Source organism: Hypomesus nipponensis, chromosome 15 (assembly GCF_054491055.1).
Source record: "Hypomesus nipponensis isolate SF chromosome 15, ASM5449105v1, whole genome shotgun sequence".
NCBI lineage: Eukaryota > Metazoa > Chordata > Actinopteri > Osmeriformes > Osmeridae > Hypomesus > Hypomesus nipponensis.
The window spans coordinates 1,415,319-1,433,694 of NC_140375.1; the positions used below are offsets into that span (position 1 = coordinate 1,415,319).

General features: G+C 41.0%; 1 protein-coding gene across 4 annotated transcripts in view; it reads left to right on the forward strand.

Moving 5' to 3' along the window:
* golim4a (golgi integral membrane protein 4a) overlaps positions 1–18,376 on the forward strand; it is a 93,687-nt gene that overhangs the window by 58,648 nt on the left and 16,663 nt on the right. For all 4 annotated transcript variants that reach the window (XM_084673708.1, XM_084673710.1, XM_084673711.1 and 1 more), the window contains exons 11-12: positions 5,845–5,921; positions 6,022–6,101. In XM_084673708.1, the coding sequence (XP_084529834.1) occupies positions 5,845–5,921; positions 6,022–6,101 (157 nt within the window). The remainder of the gene's footprint in view (positions 1–5,844; positions 5,922–6,021; positions 6,102–18,376) is intronic.

Sequence of the window (18,376 nt, forward strand, 5' to 3'; positions counted from 1 at the left end):
TACGAAACCAAGGTAACTTATACTTCTGAACTAGCCTGCTCCGTGTCAGGCTAAAAGTCGAGCTAAATTAAGATGTGTTGCAAATAATTTCAACAGGCAGAAACACAATCTCAAAAGAAAGTTCAGTCGAGTAAATTCCTGTGCGCAAAGCACCTTAGTCCGTGTTCGGAAACATAAGTGCAGACTTTTTGAAGTGCAGACATGTATGAATTTACGTGTTCCCCAAGGGTCTTCAGAGACAGAAGTAATGCTTCCCTGACCAGTATCTGTGGAAGAGGTTTTTTTAGATTTTTTAGGTGTTTTAGATTTTATTGTCATTCTTAAAAAAAAATATATATATATATATATATATACACTTTAGCAACTCTTAAGGATGGCAACGAACACATAAGAGCAGCTTACCATCCGTAGTAGAAATCAACTATAATGGTAGAAAGGAGGGTAGTAGACTGCGGTCTATGTAGGTTGGCCTAGACCAGGGTTTTCCAATCCTGGTCCTCGAGGGCCGCTGTCCTGCATGTTTTAGATGTTTCCCTGCTCCAGCACACCTGATTTAAATGAATGGTCATTACCCGGCTTCCACAGAGCTTCAACAACCCATTCATTTGAAACAGGTGTGCTAGAGCAGGGAAACATCTCAAACATGCAGGACAGCGGCCCTCGAAGACCAGGATTGGAGAACCCTGGCCTAGACGACGTAGTCTGCTGCAATCACACACAAGGACGCAAACTCACTGTAGCCAAGCCTTGACCACTGTTCAGTATGTCTGCATCTGTGTGTCTTTGCATGTGGGACATTCTTGAACAGGGTTGGTGAGTTGCTCCAAAGCAGTACCTGAATATTATTAGTTTTCCAGGTAATCTCGAAACGCAAAGAATCAAGGAGACTTTTTATTCAATTGTATTAAGTATTTTCATTGTTTATAGTAGTGTATATGTTGACAAGCCTCTATTACTTCATCCTCTCCTTCTGGTTTCCCTAATGTTATAGGTGCAATATACTGTTGCCATGGGTGTATCCAGGCCCACTGGAAGACTTGGGGTGACTGCCTGGTGCCCCCAGGGTTGAAAAAGCATTGCTAAAATGCCGTCTAGAGTGGAAAAAATTAGGCCAAGTGCCCTACTGTCTCCCATTCACATTGAAATATGCTTGAGTGGCCAGGATGCCCCTTAACGCAATAAATGATGGTTTTCCCTCCAGTGTTGTAGTACTTGAGATCGGTCTTGGTTTCAAGGTCGGTCTCAAGACCACATTTTGAAGGTCTTGTCTCGGAATCGACAGCATTTTTACTCAGGATTTTATTTCAAGACCGGTCAAGACCACAACTGCGGGAATATGACTAAATTGCCTGTACATTGTTTAATTTCTTTGTTAATATTGTTATTGGATGTAATAAGTCACACTTCAAATGCAACCAATAAATTAACTAATTTGAAATTACCCACCACCCCTCCTCGCACCCCAAAAGTGAATGAGGAAGATAGGCAAAACTGTGGCTGTCTGAAGTTGTTGGCCCAATCAGCTATAATTAGATTTGGTTAACTGTACCACAAAGAGTTTACAATGACGTCCAAAAGAAAACACTACCTTGTGCACGCTTGCAACTAGCTGTACATGTCATACTTTTCGACAACCAGTCGCGAGCATAGATTTATATGGTCGCCAGCGTGTGAGCTAAGGCATTACAGTGGCAGAATGGGGTACAAGTCCAATAAGAATCAGAGACATGATGCAAACTTCACGGGAATGTATGCTGTTACTGTATAGTATTCCTTTCACTTTGTTTTTAGAAATAGCCTATAAGGCTAAATATAGGGCTATTCTAGATGGAACTCATCAAATATGTTGCTTTTTTTCTTCGTGATACGAGTATGATTTCCAACGCATTGTATCGGATGAAATAAACTGTTAACCTGAACACCTAGCTCCGTTGTTATTCTCGCCAGGCAAAGAAAGCTTAATAGTTATTTTGGTAACCGAAATCTTCCATAATGCAGACTTCTAACGTTGTAAACAGTAACGGACGACGTGCAGGTTAACGGAGTGAAGCAACATTGACGCGCAAACAACCGTGTAAACTCGCCTTGTCTCCCCCTACTCCATGGCGAGTTACATTGGGTGGGGGGGGGGGGGGGGAGTGAAGCTCGCGAAAGCTCGCCTCCGCACCACATTTCGCGCAAAGGTTTTTGAAAAAGAACAGAACCACATAACTCAAGCCATTTCTCCCTGTGCTCATTCAATATAAGTCTATGGCTTATTCAGCTCAATATAAATCGGCTATCGGCCAATGTGAACTTTTGTGCTCGTGCCCTGTTAGTATCCGCGAACACATTTGAAGGCAACTTTTATTGACGTCGGCAAATAAATGGGCTGCTAGTTTACCCATTTCGGATTCGTTTCAAACTTAGCGAAAATCAGGAACAATTATTCTATGAAAAAGCTAGTAGTATGAGCCAGGTTTGAGAATCAAACAAAATTTTTTGGGGGAGATAGTTTAGTAAATTTTGACTGGAATTAATAGAATAAAAACAACCGGAAGAGTCGGTAGTCAAACACGAAATGCAATACCACCTACATCCACTGGGGCCGTTGCTTCAAGCCGAGGGGTGGGGGCTTGGTGGTGTGCTGTCTTTGTCAAATCATGGCACACCTCATACTGTAGGATCAAAACGGTAAAATCTAGGATTTTTTGTCTTCATGTGTGTGGTCTCTCACAGTTTGAAGATCTTATAAGATCACAAAAATTGTTTAGTGTGTCCCCAGCATTAGTTAGCCTATGTTATGTAGATTTGGTAGGCCTACAATTTGCGAATTTAAACGGTCAACAATGTTTTGCCATATTGTATCCCTGTAAGTATTGTATGTTGCACTGTTAATTGCTGCAGTATTATAATTTTTCGGGATAACAAGGTTTTTTAATAAAAAATTCCAGTTACCCTGCTGCTGAAAATAACACCGCTCTGCTGGTTTATGCTCTGCTTTTTGCGACATAACTCTCATTTTTGACAATCGCCTGATCTGGGCTTATCCTTATTCACTGGACAATACCATTGCAGATTGTTAAAGCTATCCAAGACCTAGGTGGAAGATATGTTATCGTCCAATGCAATCCTATCAATTATATGGAACCTAGTGAGTATTTATGGTCCCAATGAGGATAACCCCAACTTCTTCAAGAATATCTTTCTTGACTTATCTACTTATCTATGAGCGGATTGTTTATTTTAAGAGGGGACTTCAATTGTGCTTTAAATCCAACAATAGATCATTCAACGGGCTGTGACACGGGTAAAACTCAAACCAGGGCTCTCAAGTGTCACGCATTGAGCGTGACAGTACTTACATTTCAGTCTTTTGTCACGCCCTCCCGCTACACATTGTATTTCTCACGCAGAAAAAATGTAATATGCCGCAGAACCCAACCAAAATTCCTCTGGCCGCGCCACTCACTGTGGAACCGGCAGGAATCAAGCGTCTCCCCTGGAGTTCTTAGTCGAGCCTGCCACTTATCAGCCAATCAAAAAAAAGGAAGGGTCTACACAATAGCCAATCGGAAATAGCAGCATTGTATCTGGGTAAGATTTAATGGAAAAAAACCAATGGAAAAAAAGCGTATCCTGTAATTTTTCATGTGATTCTGCCACAACGTCTTCCGAAAGTTTTGTTCACCTACAGAGCAAACCAGTGGAGCTCGAGCATCACTTTGAGCACAGAGTAGGCTCAGTCATGATCTCCTGTTTTAATATTACAACAAATTCACAACTTGTTTGACACAAACAATGACAACTTGACTGCTGTTAGAAAATGTTTCCCAGAGAATTAGCATCAGTTTTTCATGAGTGTCTGTAACTTAACCAACAGTTTTACAGCCTGTTCACTGACAACACCTGTTCAGAACAAGTAGTTCATAGACGTAGCTGGTGTGTATCGGTGAAACTCACTCCTCGGGTATGTAACAGGCCACCCACGTCGTCGGATTACTAGCTTTTTGTTGGCATAGTTGGTAGCGGTGGCATTTGGGATGTCAGAGGTGGCGCCCAAGGCAAGATTTATCCCTAGCATGTTTTGTGGGACTTTAGTATCTCATGAAAAAGAATCATCCAAAGACAGGTTAGAAGCATGGAAAGCCGATATTGGAGAGGATATACTTAAGGATGACTGGGAAATGGCATGCTTAAAGGCACAGCAAAATACAATTAATACAAGATTGAAACTGCTCCACTATAAATAGCTAATACAAACGTATATCACTCCAGTAAAGTTGAATAAAATGGTGGGTAGGAATGTTCCCCTTTATGCGAAACTTTGTATCATGGGTATATACCCTGGAAATTTGGTTGTCAATTCTACACAATCAATACTGATTAGGATTCCTCCGTCAGGAGGAACCCTATTGGAATTGTTGGTATTATTATTAGGGTTCCTCCGATAGGAGGGAACATATTGTTTTTGTTAGTATTCTTATTATTAGGGTTCTTCCGGTAGGAGGGAACCTATCGTTTTTGTTAAAATTCTTATTATTATTATTAGGGTTCCTCCGGTAGGAAGGAACCTGTGTTTTTCTTAGTATTCTTCTTCTTAATTTTCTTCTCCTTGCGCCTCAATGTCCCTGGTCATAATTTTTCTAATTTGGCACATTGATACTACATCCAAGTGGGTACCCCCACACCAAATATGGGCCACATTGGACCATAGGGGGCACCACAGGCCATGCCCAAAAGTCTAATTTTTAAAGTGATGGCTTTTCCACCCCATTGCTCCAATTCTTCTGAAACTTGGTGTGCATGCTTCATGACCCATAAGGTCCGCCATGATGGATTTTCCTATACAGTGATAATTTTGGAAAACCTTAAAAATTCCTCTTCTCTTGAACCAAAGGTCTAATTGACTTGACATTTTGTACAGATATGTATCATTGACGTATTTAAAAACGTTACTTAAGGCAATTGAATCAAATACAAAATGCTTAAAGGGGTGTATTTATGTCAATGTCCACATTGCCTCAATATGTTTGTGTCACTAAATCAAATGTATTTTTGAAGAATGGTTCAAACCTAATAGGCTTTAAGGTGACACGCCCCAGAAGTACCATGCAAAGTTTCACCTTGATATGTCAAATATGACTGAATTACAGCAGTTTAACTTGGACCAAATCTGACAATGGCTCCTTTTTTTTTCTTTTTTTTTTTTTTGACAGAACGGTTTCTAGTCTTCCTGTCAATCCACTTTTATTTGTGTACTTTCTTTGTGTGGAGATACCCAATAAAGTATTTTTTAATTATTTTGGCTTGCTAGCTAATGTCCTATGCAGAGCCAGAGAGAGATGGCTCTGGTCCTATGTATGATACTTATCCCGGAGCCTAAAACATGTATGTACCCTCACTTGGTAATAGTATCAATGTATTCACATCTCGAATATGAAAGCTGTACTGTAACTTAATCTCTTCATGCCTTTTATGTATTACCATTGAAAGTAACTTGCATACAAGTCATTTGTTGTACATACATCATTATTAAATCTTGCCCTACTGTCAAAGTCATAACTGACTTTGTAGTACATTGTTTAATTTAGCAAGATATGTTATTGCTAGCTAGCATGACAATTCTCAGTACTAACAATGTTAAATGTACTAGACTACTACTGCCATTCGACTGTAATAAGATTTAAAAAAAGATTGAACATGGTGCAAATTTAACTTATTACCTTCAAACAGAGTTGTCATACAGCTGTTTCTCAATGACGCAGCTGATTTGTTTGGAACATTTCTGCAGCTATATTGGAAAAATTGAGTCAGGCAATGGAGTTGACACAACTCTTTCGCTCTGTGCTGTGGTTTACAAAGGAGGAGGAGCCAGTACGAGAACATGGACAATGACATCGCCCAGGGAGAGGATGACCCCCATGCAGATGAGGAGGAAGGTGAGGGACGGAGAGAAAGATACTCACACCTCCTTTGTACTGTTCCAACTTTAGACTCCTAAAAAGGCTACTGTGTGTGTGTGTGTGTTCAATCGTGCAGAGAAGGACACACATTTGCAACCTGAGGAAGGAGATGAGAAGCATGATGAAGAGGGGCATCGAGTAGCAGCACATCAGGAGGTTAGATTATTCATTCTTCTATCTATCCAAACCCTTACTCATCCATCTAGCCATCCAAACCCTTACTCATCTATCCCTCCAAAGCCTCACACATCTATTCATCTATCCATTCAAACTCTTACTCATCCATACAAACCCTTACTCATCTAGCCATACATCGAGCCATACAAACCCTTACTCTTCCATCCATCCATATATCCATACAAACCCTTACTTATCCATACAAACCTCAACTCATCCATTGATCCATCCAAAATCTTACCAGTGTTTCCCACATAATTAGATTATATTTTTGGTGGTAGGCAGGGGTGGAGCCAGACGTTGTAAACATTAGGGGCTTAGCCCAAACCTTGGACCTTGTATTGGTTTGATGTGAGTGTACATTGAGACTTCAAGTCATGCAACCGGGCAGAGCGTTCAATTTCATTTTTGTTGCATTAATTTGAGCGCAAAATAGTTTTTGGAGCTTTATGTAATACAAACATTATGTTGGACTCATATTGTAATATTTGCCAAATGTAGTTAACTATGAATATTATTATATTTAACTTGAATGTATCAGTTTTGGACAAATTTGTGCAAAGAATTATGATACAAAGGCCCAATCCCAATGTCCCCTCCCTAAGCCCTGAACTGTCACATAGGGTATGTAACAGTGGTTTGGCTGAAAATGGCCCGGGTGCTGTTCTCTGCCCCCTGATGCAACCCTGTGAAATAGCCCCAGAATGAAATGCTAGGTTTTCTCATTTTATGGTATGCTCATGAATATATAGATGAGCTGCGCGCTTGGTCGGTTTACAGTGAGTCCACATTCTGTGTTTGATATGATGCTAGTTACGGAGATAATGCGAGCGCGCAAAATTTTGGGGCCTTTATTTGCGTGCATAATAGTTTTTGGAGCATAAACAAAATATGTAAAATAAACAGCCATTTTTCAATTGGTGAAACCTTGTCTAGTGAAGGTGATGTATTATGATGTATTATACTTAAATTTTCAGCCCCACCGTTACGTTTCTTAGCATGGTTTTCCAAATTAATTATAAACATTTAAAACTGAAAGCATGCAGCCAAGGAGCTCTCCACCTTTTATTACTCATTTAAAAACTATTTGATCAATTGAATATAAAAGCAACATAGAATGGACAGTAAAGTAACATCTAGCTGGCGTCAGTTATTTCAAATACATGGATAATGTTTAACAGTAAAATCTAAATTTAGTTTGCACCTAACATATTTGAGTGTGCAAAAATTAGCAATAACGTCAGCTAGTTCGAGGTGTATGCATATGTAACAAAGTTGATAACTATACTAAATGGAAGGAATAGGCCAATTGATCAGAAGAAATTAGATGCGAACAAGAGGTAGCAGCAATACTGAGTTGCAATATGTATTGTGATTTTTTTACTTGAAGACAAAGAAACGGTCTTACATGCGTTAATAGGACAATCTCCTACAGATATCAATACAATCAATTACTTTCTGGGTGCACCCTTTGACTCTAATAACATCCGTATTACACAATTTGGATCACACAGAAACATAAAACAATATTCATAAATGTTGATTCCAGCTCAATTAAATTATACCAAAGAAAACAAATCACCACCATTGGTGGTTTCAGAATCAGCTTGTTACCAGTCCAATATGAAAGAAGAGAATAGTTCGTCCTCAAAATGAAGGCTCCAAATCTTCCAGCTTTATCCTCGTGGGTTGGCTCGCCATCCAATTCAACGTATCCCAACAAAAAACCTGACCTAGATGTGTGGCAAGGTCAGAGTATACAAAACAATTTATATTTTGCTATTAATTTTGTCTTCCTTCAAACAAAATAACCTTTTAGCCAGAGCGGAACTTTTAACACAATGCCTATGCTAACCAACATTATATCGGCCATGAGCTATGCGCCAAAGCCCTGTTTTCATGAGATATGAAAAAAATAAAATAAAGCTAGCGCCTATTTTGAGCAGGCTCTTTAGCATTTTAAACCCTTGTATAACAGTCTGAACTAACCTACAAGATTTCACAACTAAACCTTGTAATCATTTTAATAAAGAACGAACATCAACTTGTGTGTGCATTGTGATATTCATGCTAGCATCGTAGTTCAACGAGTGAAGCTTACCAAGACGGTCAAAAGTGTGCAATTGCTGTTTCCCAATGCCGATGGTTCCAGGCTCTAAAAGATCAGTCTCTAATAATAATAATATGTTTGTTATTATTACTTAGTTTGAGCACTTTGATTTAGTTTATAATCGTTTTCTCTTTTTTCCTTTAACATACATCCAGCTCTTTGAAGGAAATCTTCCGGTTTTTTTCTCCTAGGGTTTTCCCCCCGCTCTTTTCCAAGGGCGACCCTCAATATAGGTGTCATTTAATTGGCCCAAACCCCCAACCCATCTCAATCTGATAGGTTAACTCCACAGTCAGTTAAGACTAACATCCGTTTAACATTAACCCTTTAGTTTCCCTGCGTTACACACTCCCCCCTTGAAGTCATGCACGTCCCTGTGCATGTTGGAAGTGGCTGAACTGTCACTACTCCTGGTAAGTCATTTGAAAAAGTATCAGTGTACTCCAATGAATTTATAAGGGCCGTACTTAGTCCATGGAACAAAGACTGTACTACAGAGATCAATGGATTCCCATATCGGGAATATGCAAGTCGATCAGGCTGCATTCTCTGCCGAGTAGACCGTCTGACAGAAGCTTCAGAAGTATTCTCTGTTTGATTTGTAGCAAGTTCTATAGCATCCTGAAGTCCAGCAGAAGTTCCTTCTCCACTCTCTCTGTCTTCCAGGGAAGTAATGGAGTTGTCTCCATCAGGAGTAGCATTAGGTGGGTCACTTTCTTGGGAAATAACAACAGGCAATCCAACATCCGGTGTGTCATCAAGCAAGTCATCACATGGAACTCCTAAGTTGTTGGCATCGTTGGGGAAAACGAAAACGGCAGGATCAATCATAGAATCATCCATCTCTTTGCCCGGACTGGAAATGTCATGAACAGTAGGGAACTGTACAGGTTCAGCAACAGATGGATATTCCAACCAACAGGTGGGGTCTTCATCTTCGCCATCCGATCGAGATTCCTCATCAAAGGCCTTTACACCTGGATTCAAACGTGTCTTGGGTCTGGAGGCAGGTTTTGCCAAGACCGGTTGCGAAACTTCTGGAATAGGCAAAAACCCACAGGGAAGCAAGAGGTCTCTATGCAGAGTACGAAGAGGTCCGTTCTTAGTATCACTCCGGACAGTGTATACAGGGAGATCAGGTGTTTTCTTCACAACCACATAGCTTTCAGGTTCCCATTTATCAGCTAACTTATGCTTCCCACGAAGGCGAACATTTCTAACCAACACTCGGTCACCAACCTCCAGCCTAGAAGCAGTAATATCTTTGTCGAATCGGGCTTTATTTCTTACAGCACTCTTTAGTGCTTGGCGTGTCGCTATCTGGTAACTCTGCTCCAATTGTGACCTCAGATCCCGGACATACTGAGAATGAGATCTCTGCACATTGTCATTGATGGGCAAGTTGAAAGCTAAGTCAACAGGCAACCTGGGTTGACGTCCGAACATTAACTCGTATGGGCTGAATCCTGTGACTTCATTTATTGTGCAATTATAAGCATGTACCAATGGCTTTCCAATGAGTTTTGTCTTGTTCCTTCAATGTGCCAAGCATATCGAGCAGGGTCCTGTTGAAACGTTCGACTGGATTGCCCCTTGGGTGGTATGGAGTGGTTCTTGTCTTCTGAATACCTGAAATGTCACAGAGTTCTTTGATGGTGCGGGACTCGAAGTCTGGTCCTTGATCACTATGCAGACGTTCCGGGAACCCATAGTGCACAATGAAATTGTCCCACAAACACTTTGCAACAGTTCTTGCTTTTTGATTTGCTGTCGGGATTGCTACAGCATATTTAGTGAAGTGATCGGTGATTACCAAAACATCTTTTGTGTTGCTTCGATCTGGTTCTATTGACAAGAAATCCATGCAGACCAGCTGCAAGGGTCTAGTTACTTGTATATTGACCAAGGGTGCCGCCTTTTCAGGTAATGTCTTTCTATGTACACAACGGTCACAAGTCTTAACCTTCTGTTCTACTGCAGCTGCCATTTGTGGCCAGTTGAACCTGGACCGTACCAGATCAAGAGTTCTCTCGATACCCATATGTCCCATACTGTCATGTAACTCTCTTAACACCATAGGTCGAAGCACTTCAGGCAGCACTAACTGATAAACAGTCAAGTCTTTATCTTGGCGTCTCCTGTAAAGGACTTGATTTTTAAATTCCAGACGATTCCATTCTCGCAATAGAAAGGAAAGTTCAGGAAGCTCCTGTCGTACTGTCGGTGGAGGCTTTTCTCCCAACTCCATGTGGGCTATTACTTCCTTGAGGACAGGATCAGATCTTTGTTCGTTTGCCAGGTCTGCTTCTGTCAGTTGGGGTAGGGTTGATACCCCACCCTGCTCACCTTCCTCTCCGTAACTATCAGGCACTGCATCTGGGTATAGTGCGAGTGATTCAACCAAGGTGATACTGCCATCCACCGTCTGATGAACAAGGTGCCCCTCACAAATAGCTTTGATTACATCATCACAGATAGAATGAGGGCTCCCTAAATCCGCTAAATGATACTGGGTGAATTGATAAATCCTCTCCTGCTCTTTCTGGGATGAGTGGTCATTTAACAATTCCCCATGAGGTCGTCTTGAGAGACCATCAGCATCCAAGTTTTGTCTACCTGCCCTATACTGTAGTTTAAAAGAGAAGGTGGAAAGTGCTGCTAACCATCTATAGCTAGTGGCATCAAGTCTTGCTGTTGTGAGGATGTAAGTCAAAGGGTTACTATCTGTTACGACAGTGAACTCATTACCATAAAGATAATCCCTAAACTTTTCAGTCACACTCCATTTAAGCGCTAAGAACTCAAGTTTATGAGCCGGATAGCGGGACTCACTGTGTGATAGTCCTCTACTGGCAAAAGCGATGGCACGCATTTGCCCCCTCTGTTCCTGATATAACGCAGCTCCCAACCCTGTAGTGCTAGCATCCGTATGAAGGATGTACGGTAGTTTAGGATTTGCAAAACCTAGGACAGGCGCCGTAGTAAGCTTGTCAATAATGGACTCAAATGCCTGCTGGCAGGCAATTGACCAACGACCCTTAAAGGGCTCCTTTGGGTGGAAATATTCATCTTTTCCTTCCTTTATTTTGCAATTTTTGCGAAGGGGGGGGTAACCTGAGGTTAGGTCATTTAGTGGCTTCACTATTCTAGAGTAATCCTTGATAAATCGGCGGTAGTAGCCAGAGAAGCCAAGGAAGGATCTTAACTCCTTAAGGTTTTTTGGACTTGGCCAGGTTTTTAGTGTCTGGATCTTTTCTGGGTCGGTTTCTACACCTTTGTCTGACACAATGTGCCCAAGGTATCGGACAGAAGTCTGGAAAAACTTACATTTTTCTACGGACAGCTTTAATCCATACTCCTTGAGACGAGCAAGCACATGTAACAGCCGGGTCTCATGTTCCTCTAGAGTTTCGGAGAACACTATCAAGTCATCCAAGAAAACAAGTACTTCCTTAAGGTTAATATCACCCATGCATTTCTCCATTAACCTTTGAAAAGTACTTGGGGCATTGGTCACTCCCTGAGGCATGCGATTAAATTCCCAAAACCCCAGAGGGCAAACAAATGCAGTCTTGGGCTTGTCGGACTCTTCTACTTCTAGCTGGTAATACCCAGACTTTAAATCAAGTACAGTAAACCACTTGGAGCCTGTTAGGGCTGAGAATGTCTCTCTTTTAGGTTTGGCAAAGCATATGCATCTTTCACAGTTTGGAGATTTAATTTCCGATAGTCTATGCACAATCTGACATCGCCATTCTTCTTCCTGACTATCACTATTGGTGATGAAAAAGGGGATTCCGATTCACGGATCACTCCACTTTCCAAAAGCTCGCGGAGATGTTTACGTACGGCTTCCAGATCTTGTGGATGAATTGGCCGGGCCCTGTGTTTGAATGGAGTCTCATCATTTAGGTGGATGTGATGTTTTACTTTGTGCGTATGCCCAAAATCTAGGTCATGCTGTGCAAAGACCTCAGGCATTGCAATGAGCTTCTCAGTAATACGCTCCTTCCACTGTAAGGGCAACGGAGACTCACCAAAATCGAGGTTAAGCTTTGGCTCTTGAACTGGTACATACTCATTATCTGAAGAGTACGGCCTGGATACTGAGTGTTCTTGAGACAGTACTCTCTCAACGGCATGGAGCTCAGCTATGACGCATCTTGGCAGTATGGTGACATCATGCTTTGATTCATTCGTAAGCACCACTGGTAACTGGTAAGGACATTTGCTTGGAAGAGGAAGAAAGCAACTTTTCACAAGTACCCCACCAGGTAAGGAGGACACGGAGGGATGCTCCATTACAACCCAATTGTCTGCAGGTTGGCCATGCACACTGGCAGATCCTTTCAGGATGAGGGACTGGCCTGCAGACATCACTCTAGGAACCTTATCTGTTAATCTAACCCAGCCGAGATTACTATCTGTACTTTGCTTATGCCTCAGTTCAAGTATTTTTAGAACTGCCCTGTAGCCAAAAGGGAATGGCTGGTGGTTGGAGGATTTGACTTTTGAGTATTGTTCAAAAAGAACATCCAGAGTGTTTGTACCTATTAACACTACAGATTTGTGGTGAGACTTTATGTCAGGTACAATCAAAGCTAAAGTAGTTACTTCAATACTTTTCTCAAGAAACTCTTCAGGGAAAGTAAAAGTTATCTCAACATAGCCTTCATAAGGCACAGATTGTCCATTAGCACCCTCTACTTCCAGTAAGTTGTTAAGAGACTTAATAGGTTGTTCTGACAAATGCTTTTTGTAAAATGACATGGGGATTGTAGTTACCTGTGAGCCAGTATCTAATAAACAATCACATTGGTTCCCTGCTATATTGACTTGTGCAGTACATTTTGTCCCTATTAACCCTCTAGGTAGTTTAGGAGTCTGCTGTTTAGTTCGCTGACATTTTTTTAAGACATGATTGGTTGAGTTGGGACAGTGGTAATTTGTTTCAGTCCCTATCTGTCCCATGATAGGAACTGATTCTAGTTTAAAGTGACATTTGAAGCACTGTTTTGAGATTCCCACATAAGTTGTTTCTCCCTCAACTGCTTACGTTTAGCGGCGACCAATGCAGGATTTGCCTCGTCTTCACAAGAAGATGCGATGTGACCATCCTCACCACATGAAAAACAATACCAGGGTCTAGGTTTACTTGTTTGTTTACCATGTGTAGCTGCTAGTGTCTCAGCACCCGGTTTACCTGCTTTCTTCTGTTCATTTGTTGGAGGTTTTTCTGATGTTCCTTTCTTTAGAGCGTTCTTTGAAGTTTGGCGTTTAGTAGTCAATGTTGCTAGCTGGCTCTGAAGTTCTGCTATTTTCCTCCTTAACTCTTGAGTCTCAGTGGCAAGTGATTGCATGTCTGGTTCTACTTCTTCCATTTCACTGGAGACCCATGCTCTCTGGGAATGTGCCAGTACCCGCTGTTTAGATAAACCAAGATGTTGCTTCATGCGTGTAGCTTTTGCAGAATACTTATCATCTTCTGTGCGAAGCAATAGTAATAGCTCAGCGAACGAAGGCGGACATTTTCGTTTTTGTTCCAGTTGTAGATCCGCAATAATGTTGTTATCCCAACAGCCCCTGCAAAATTGCTTGATAAGATGTCGATCTGTTTCTTTAGGGTCAATGCCGCCTCGTTTGATGGTCATGTTCAGTGCCACTTGAAATCTGTAAAGGTACAGAGAAGGTTTCTCCCCAGCATCCTGTAGAGTACTCATGAACTTGGCAAATAGTTCATCGCCATCCTCCACAGCACCAAAAGTTGAGTCTAAAAGCTGGAGGTACGCTGAGGGTGGGGCTTCTGGGCTCAAATGTTTTATGACATCTGCAGCCGGTGGCAAAAGGCTATCTAGCATTCTCCTAGTCCTATGCAAGTCAGACACAGCAGGATCTTTTAGAATTAGCTCAACACTAGAGCGCCAGGTATCATAATCAGCTTCGTTGCTAGGTCGGGGACTCTTGCCAGAAAAAACTCTTAGTCTCAATGGTGCATGCACCTGGGATGTAGCATCTCCACTTCTTACTATGTGTTCAACCACCAGTCTCTGGACTTGAGGTGGATTAAGAACCTTTGCACTGAATCCTGGTGGTTCATTTGTGCCTGCAGAGAAAGGTTGTGATGGTTGGGCAGCTGTGGTTTCAGCCAATGGGTGAGACGATGCTTCAGGGCGGATTTCGCTTTCTTCTTCTTCAGTATCTGCTGAAGTCACGGATGCACTCATCTGAGTCAGCATCTCCTTGAAAACTGATTCAAAATGTATTCCGCTAAGTTTAGCTATGTCTCTTAATCCATCTAGATAAGATCGGGTGACACTTTTCCCTACTTGTTGTGCGTAAACGCTTGATAGGGTCCTCATAAGATATTTGATACTTGGATCACTCGATGGTGTATATTCATAAGGCAACAGTGACTCTAAGGATTCTAAAGCTATTCCACTGGTAAACTCAATTATTAGGTCTTGATAGAATTCTGATTTAGGGTCTTTTATGTAAACTGATCTAGCAATAGAGCCATGTTTTTTCAGAACATCAAATAATTCCTCATCTTTATCCGTTTGTGTTAGACCACTGACTATCAGTGAGTTTGAGCAGGCTCTTTAGCATTTTAAACCCTTGTATAACAGTCTGAACTAACCTACAAGATTTCACAACTAAACCTTGTAATCATTTTAATAAAGAACGAACATCAACTTGTGTGTGCATTGTGATATTCATGCTAGCATCGTAGTTCAACGAGTGAAGCTTACCAAGACGGTCAAAAGTGTGCAATTGCTGTTTCCCAATGCCGATGGTTCCAGGCTCTAAAAGATCAGTCTCTAATAATAATAATATGTTTGTTATTATTACTTAGTTTGAGCACTTTGATTTAGTTTATAATCGTTTTCTCTTTTTTCCTTTAACAAACATCCAGCTCTTTGAAGGAAATCTTCCGTTTTTTTTCTCCTAGGGTTTTCCCCCCGCTCTTTTCCAAGGGCGACCCTCAATATAGGTGTCATTTAATTGGCCCAAACCCCCAACCCATCTCAATCTGATAGGTTAACTCCACAGTCAGTTAAGACTAACATCCGTTTAACATTAACCCTTTAGTTTCCCTGCGTTACACATAGGCTAAGTTAGCAGCACATTTCCCGTAATTAAACATGGACTTACCTGAAAGTGATGCACGGGAATCATCTCGCAGTTTATTTCTTTTTCTGCCCCTGACTCCTGTTGACTTTTTGAGGCCATTTTCGAAAAGTTTACCTAGCCTACTGTCAAAGTTCGTCAGGCCACTGAGAAAGGAAAGGGCACCCACGGCGAGCTTGGAAAGTTGTGTGTATTTGTTTTTTTGTGGGGGGCTGTTTTGTGATATACATGCCTAAAAGGTGCGTAATATTTATATAGACCTACTGAAATAATATCGGCATTATAATTATAACTATGATGATTTTTCAGTTGGCAATTTTTTGGTGCCCCCTCAGACTAGGGTGCCCTAACAGTTGAAGTATGAATCTTCGTCTTTGCTCCAGATAGACATGTCAACAATATGTTCGCGCTTAACACAATATATTTGCCATCATGTCATGAATGTTTTTACGAAATATCAAATCTGTTTTAAAATAACGGGAATAAACTATATTAACAACATTTCATGTACAGTGCCCTCCAAAAGTATTGGAACAGTGAGGCGAATTCCTTTATTTTTGCTGTAGACTGAAAACATTTGGGCTTGACATCAAATAATGAACGTGAGACTAGAGATCAACATTTCAGCTTTTATTTCCATGTATTTACATCAAGATCTGATGCACAAGTAAGAAACTAGAACCTTTTGTTTAAATCCACCCATTTGTCATGTGAGCAAAAGTATTGGAACAGATATACTTAGAACATATTTAAGTGAATAAGACTTAATATTTAGTTGCAAATCCTTTGCTTTCAATAACTGCAGCAAGTCTGTGACCCATTGACGTCACCAAACTTTTGCATTCTTCCTTTTTGATGCTTTCCCAAGCTTTCACTGCAGCCTCTTTCAGTTGTTGTTTGTTTTGTGGGGTTCCTCCCTTCAGTCTCCTCTTAAGCAGGTAAAATGCATGCTCTATAGCAGGGGTTTTCAAAGTGTAAGACAGTGAGCCTCCCTTGAGAGAACATCAAGTCACCGGGGCCTCCCCCATTTTAACGGGGTCATAGAATGATTTTTTTGGGGGTATTTCACACTGTTCCTTAAGGTCTCCGAATAGGGTATGTAACATTGGTTGGGCTGAAAATGTCCCGGGTGCTGTTCTATGCGCCCTAATGCACCCTGTGAAATAGCTCTGGAATAAAACAAGAGGGTTTCTTCTTTCTATGGTATGCTCATGAATATATAGATGAGCTGCGTGCTGATTGGTTGGTTTACAACCAGTGAAGCTGCAGAGCATAACCCAACATAACTCACTGAAACATCGAAGGTGGCGACTTGAAATAAAAACGTACAAATAAATCTATTGTGTCTGCACAACACAGTTTTCAACAGATTGACTAGACATAATTTGAAATGACAACGTTAGTTGTTTCCACTTCTGTTGTCGAGCAAATGGGATCAACATAGGCAGTGCCGCCGCTCCCGCCACTCGCATTGCGCGTAGGGCACCAAGTGCTGAGGGGGCACCAAAAATAGCCTAATGAAAAATCATCATAGTCATAATAATTATAATGCAGATATTATTTTAGTATAGAAATAGTATGCTCTTTTTAGGCATGCATATCACAAAACAGCCAGAACAAGAGATATATTTAATTGCTCAAGAAAGTAACGATGGTGCCCCCCCCCCCCAAAAAAAAAAAAACACTTGACTTTATCATGTACCAAAAATACATGGCACTCCTTTCCCTGCAGAGAAGTGTTGAGCACATTTATCTTTTCAAAGATATCAGACAAATAGGCTAACCTTGTCACCCAGTTCATGTCCTCCATGTGTTTCACCAACGGAGAGTTGTTTTAGGCGAGAAATAGGAGGACTTCCTCACGCAAGTCACACAGGCGGGTGAGGACCTTGCCCCGGGACAAGAGGCGATGAGAAATGCGCACCCGAACCTAAGACCTAGTCAAGGTTTTGATGTGAGGTGAAATCGTAACTTCACATTAATGCGAGCGTGCATGGTGCGCGAGCAACATTTTTTGCATTAATTTCAGTGCAATTTTTTTTTTTGCTTTATGTAGCCTAGCTTAATATGAACATTAAGTTGGACTCATATTCTTATATTTTCCGGAAATTACAACCCAAATGTTTACCTGAAAGATTCAGGGCTTTTGAGAAAACATATTTTTCCCACCCTTGCAGGAACCTAGATTTATGAAGTGACAGATCTTTCTTTTTTTACCTGGCTTTTTCAGTTCCTCCTGGCATCTTTTTCCCTTCTATTTTATTCTTCTCTTATCAGCTTAATCTAGCTAACTCCCTCCACAACAATAAATGATGGTTTATTTTTGGAGTTAGATTAGTTTCAGCTTGTCCCTGATTAACAAGCAATATTTCACCTACATGCTACCAGACGACATTGCTCGTGATCTGAAGGAGACGATGTGCGTTATTATGGCAGGTTGTTGAAGTCCACAGACACGTTAATGTGATTGGCTAAAATTGAAAGAGAGGATCTGATAGACTGCAGAGAATATACTTTAGAAAAAATGCATTTGTGAATCTAAGCGCGTCAGGAAAGTTCCAAAAATCCACACCAACGAATGCAGGGATTTGTAACTCGTGTTTTCCAATTTGTAACTCGTGTTCTCCGATTTGTAACTTGTGTTTGTCAGGTTGCAAACAAATGTAATGGGGGTCATTTATTTGTGAATCGTGTTACATTTGTGAATCACGAAATACATTTGTGAATCGTGTTACGTTTGTTTGAATCGTGTTAGGTTTGTTTGAATCGTGTTACGTTTGTTTGAATCGTGTTACATTTGTTTGTTTGAATTATGAAACTAATCTAACTCCATATTTATTGTCTCCATGGCAAACACTTGGTACAGGCACTTGTGTTTGAGAAAGAGAGCATGCGCGACAACTGAAAACTGCACTTTTTAATGCACGGTGTGATAATGTGCTTATTTAGATTAAAACCTAGTGTAGCCCATTAGCTTACTTATCAGTCACACAGTAACTTAACATATTTAACACAT